The sequence below is a fragment of the Octopus bimaculoides genome, chromosome 24, assembly GCF_001194135.2.
Source record: "Octopus bimaculoides isolate UCB-OBI-ISO-001 chromosome 24, ASM119413v2, whole genome shotgun sequence".
In the NCBI taxonomy this organism is placed as follows: Eukaryota; Metazoa; Mollusca; class Cephalopoda; order Octopoda; family Octopodidae; genus Octopus; species Octopus bimaculoides.
In genome coordinates, this window is record NC_069004.1 from 1,544,199 (window position 1) to 1,548,908 (window position 4,710).

General features: G+C 39.1%; 1 protein-coding gene across 1 annotated transcript in view; it reads right to left on the reverse strand.

The window, feature by feature from the left end:
• The window catches only part of LOC106870760 (probable chitinase 10), a 28,809-nt gene that overhangs the window by 6,987 nt on the left and 17,112 nt on the right, over positions 1-4,710 (reverse strand). The window contains exons 13-14 of the mRNA XM_052976488.1: positions 2,633-2,688; positions 479-669 (exon numbers count right to left, since the gene is read on the reverse strand). Coding sequence (XP_052832448.1) covers positions 479-669; positions 2,633-2,688 — 247 coding nt within the window. The remainder of the gene's footprint in view (positions 1-478; positions 670-2,632; positions 2,689-4,710) is intronic.

Here is a 4,710-nt window from a genome sequence, read left to right on the forward strand (position 1 = left end):
GTGAAATTGTTTTAAACGTATTCGAGGAGTGCTGAAAAGTTCCTGGCTTTGGATAAAAGAAAATTCAGGAGAATCAGTTAATTATGATTTTATTCAACATATTCCCTTCTCAGATTCACACACTTATTGCAGAGGTCCTTCAGTTTCTTCTAAGCCCTGTAAAAGAACTTGGAAGGTTGGGCCTCCAACCAGGCCTTTCGTGATACTCTAAAAGCCAGGAACTTTTTAGCACCACCCCCCTCGTACGCTAAACTATCGTCAGCGTAAAATGCGTTGGTTATATATAACTTTCTTGTAACACACACACACACACACACACACACACACACACACACACACACACACACACACACACACACACACACACACACACACACACACACACATGATATGTAAACAAGTTGGCTTTGTAGTAATAGTTCATACTACGATAGGCAAAAGAAAAAAATGTCTCTGATATATATACACATATATAGACATACATTCCCTTCATCCATGGCTCAGATTCATCGTTCCATTCGAAAGCGTGGAGGTGGTTTCCGTTCAGTTTGGCAAAAGCATAACAGATGTGCGTACACAGTGTTGGGTCGATACTCTCAGGGAAATATTTGCCGCCAGCTGGTCTGTACTGCGACCAGTTGGTATGGTAGCAAACTCGACGGTAAGCCTCTGCAACGAAATTATAAAATTTAGTGGACAAGTACATAGATATGAGTTTGATCGATCGATCTGTTTATAGATATGTGTAAGACTAGTACATACATATAGCAATGCTGTTACCAGTCCAAATATGTTTGATGCACGTTCGAACGGGGGAACAAGCTACTCACTGCATCTTGTTACAGAGAATGTATCTCGCTTGTTGACAAATGATGTGTATCCACCTAGATCAGTTCGCAGTGCCATCTACCTAGATTGTGAGATAGATGCTCGCAGGTCGGGAACAGGGCTCAAAATACGAGGGTTTCAGACATTCACGTGTCGTACGAATATAGAAGTGTTTACTATTTATAGTGGAGTTGCGATATTGAGGATTTGCGGTTAGATCTGCAATTTCCTTTTTATCCGGCAGGGATGAAGAGAGTGTTTCGTCGTGAACAGAGTAGAGGGACGTTGGAGAAGACCCCAAAAAAGGGAAAGTAAACGACAGACTTTCATCAATAAAGTAAAACAAACGCTGTGTGGCTTTAATGGTTGCAGCTGTCACTGGTTTGATTTGGTGTGGTTGGCCATTTGGGTCTGAAGGAAAGTCGTTTGATAATGAATCCGGAAATGGCTTAGTTGCCGGAATATTTATTGAGATCGCTGGAGAAAATGGTTCAGTCGGAAGCTGAAGAAGTTGTTGTGATTTCTCACTTGACAGCTGAGACAGGGAGTGTCCAGGACTTAGTAATATATGTGTGCGTGTGCATGTGTGCGTATGTGCATGTATACGTATACATACATACACACACACAAGCAGTAATTATAACGATATAGAACATGGAGACTTGTCTATCCCAACATTTATTTCCTCTTATTTTACAATTTTACGCAGCATATTTTTATGGTCTTTACGACCTTCACGTGTTTCTGCTGCACAGATTGTGGGCAGTTGCAGATGCAATCAGGCACGATTTTAGGTGCAGCTTCTTCGGGGTATATTCGTTTGGCTACTTTAGAAGCGAACTGAGCAGAGTTAGTTGTTTGCTAGTTAGGATTCAGGGGGAGGTGAGGGGATTGTTTTGAAACTAAAAGCTGATCCGTTTGTAGAGTTGCTGCGCGGTTGACCTCACCAGTTACTGCCCGAAGACAGGGCTCGGTTTAATGAAACCAAGGTTGGTGTTAGTGTTTTCGCAGGGCTCCTTGGGCACTCTAGTGGTTGGCTATGCTGTGGCCTGTAGCCTTGTTTTTAAGTGCAGCCCTCGTAGAATAACGGTTTTAGCTGAGCATGTATTCATTTTCTTGGCTGTGGTGTTTATGTTTTGCGATATACATTCTTTTCTACTCAAGGCACAAGGCCCGAATTTTGGAGGAGGGGACCAGTCGATTAGATCGATCCCAGTACGCAATTGGTACTTAATTTACCGGCCCCGAAAATATGAAAGGCAAAGTCGACCTCTGCGGAATTTGAACTCAGAACGTAAAGACAGACGAAATACTGCTAAGCGTTTAACCTGTTTTGCTAACGTTTCTTATTTCTTTACTGCCCACAAGGGGCTACACACAGAGGGGACAAACAAGGACAGATTCTAACCGAGATCCAACGTTCCTTCATTGGAATTTCAACATCAGCAACAGGTTATTTTTGTTTGTCTGTCTGTCTGTATGTATGTATGTATGTATGTATGTATATATGTGCAGATTTGTATGTTTTATGTATGTATCTCATACATAGAGTTATGTATGTATGTATGTATGTATGTATGTATGTATGTATGTATGTGTGTATGTATGTATGTATGTATGTATGTCTACTTGCTGATGCATGCACGAACGAATTTGTTGATACGTAAAAATCGCATTATGACGTATTCAAAAGATGACTCATTACTTTTGAAGCAAGGAGTTCTTTGTTTGTAACTCAACCATTTCTTGGTTATTTCGGTAAATTATAACAAAAGAATAAAAGAAATTTATAAATACAACTTACGGCAGCCGACACTGCACAGAGCAAAAATCACCAGTAACCTAAGAGAAATCATTGTTCTGTAAAAAATAAAATTAAAAGGTGAAATACATTAATATCCATGAATCTGTGTATTTTCGTGGAATTGGGTGTCGAAAATTGGGATCAAAATGTTATCAGAATTAACTTATGTTACTGATAAACGCTTATAAACGAAGACATCCAGCCATCGATCTTCTCCACCAACTATTGATGGGGAGGTCGTTTGAGTAGAGTTCCCGGATACTTTCTCCATAGGCTCCTCTCAGAAGTCACAGTCATTATACTTACTGGATGGATTCATCAAGTGTGACAAACTGAGAGTATGGATATTATTCAACCATCGCGTTGTTGGTCAAAATCGAAGTCTTCTGCCGATTGGCTCGGCTTGAAGAATCCGCCTTGCGATGCTTCCCTGCGACAGTCTAATCACATGTCTTTAATACCAGCGCTGTAACCTCTCAAAGCGAAGGCATTTACTTCGAAGATATTCTGGGGAAGAATAAATTTACCAAAGCACCAACCAATTTCAGAATAAATAAATTAGATATGGACAATATTTTTTCTGTTTTCACTTTTTTAGCATTAGAAATAAACGTAATGAGGATTAAACCGGCGATTAGGAAGAAAAAATCATTATTGTTAACTTACGATTATTATTAAATGTTAGCTTATTTCTAGTAATCAAGCGAAAAAGATAACTTTGAACATTTCTCTGTTCTTTGCGGTTGTCAGCAGAAACATAACCTTCGCTATAAATTATCAATTAATCCCGTTTCCTGGCGCTGTTATTTTTATTTATTCATTTATTATTATTATTTTTTGTAACTGGGCTCCTTTATAAAAAAACTTTCGCTTACGAAAGTTTCTATAAGGTGACCTAGTTAGTTAAGGGCTCGCAAGGAATGGCGAATGTTACGTTTCCACCGACGACGACTCAGGATACAAAGACGTTAAGAGTTACCTCTCTTTTGCTTGCTCGATTAAGTAATAATCTTATCCAGCCCTTAATATTTTCACTTCATCACTGTTTTTAACCCCCAACCCGTTTGTGTTTATTTCTGATACTAAAAACACTGGAATAATGAAATTCATTTTTTAATTACTAAATTATGGGAGTCACAACTCCCTATATAATATAATACAAGGATAAGTTTGATGAACATTAGAACTTTGAATTCGAACGGATCCTTCTTATATGTTTAAAAAAGACATAAGAAAAACAGACGATAGTTAACAACAACAACAACAGCAGCAGCAGCAGCAGCAGCAACTAATACAGCTGGTCTATCGTCGAACAGTAATATCCTCTCTTTGAACGTCCACTTCAGTTTTTACAAGTGATAATCCAGAACAGAAAGGAGTGTGTACCGCAAACTGACCAATCAGCTCTTTGCACTTGTGACGAAGCCTGCAGCTTTCGCAATGGCCCAGTGTGGTCACATCCAACTAGACAGAAGCAATAAAAAAACTGATACTTTTTTTTCTTAGGTTTTGCCATTAATTAATGTAAATGTCGTGTTTGATGCGTCGAATGGAAGATAATGGCAGTATGTATGTATGTGTAGACATAAACAAAAAAATATATTCTTTTCTACTCTAGGCTCAATGCCCGAAATCTTTGGGGAGGGGGCCAGTCGATTAGATCGATCTCAGTCTGCAACTGGTACTTAAATTATCGACGCCGAAGGATGAAAGGCAAAGTAGACCTCGGCGGAATTTGAACTCAGAACATAAAGACCGCTAAGCATTTCGCCCAGCGTCCTAACATTTCTTATTTCTTTATTGCCCACAAGGGGCTAAACATAGAGGGGACAAACAAGGACAGACAAAGGGATTAAGTCGATTGTATCGACCCCAGTGCGTAACTGGTAATTATTTAATCGTGCCAGCTCGCCACCTTAGAACCAGAAAATGAAGTGTATATAAATGTATGCATTATTGGGCGCATTTATATATACGTTTGTGTGTGTGTGTATATATATATATATATATATATATATATATATAGAGAGAGAGAGAGAGAGAGAGAGAGATACACGTATCTATACGCACACACACAT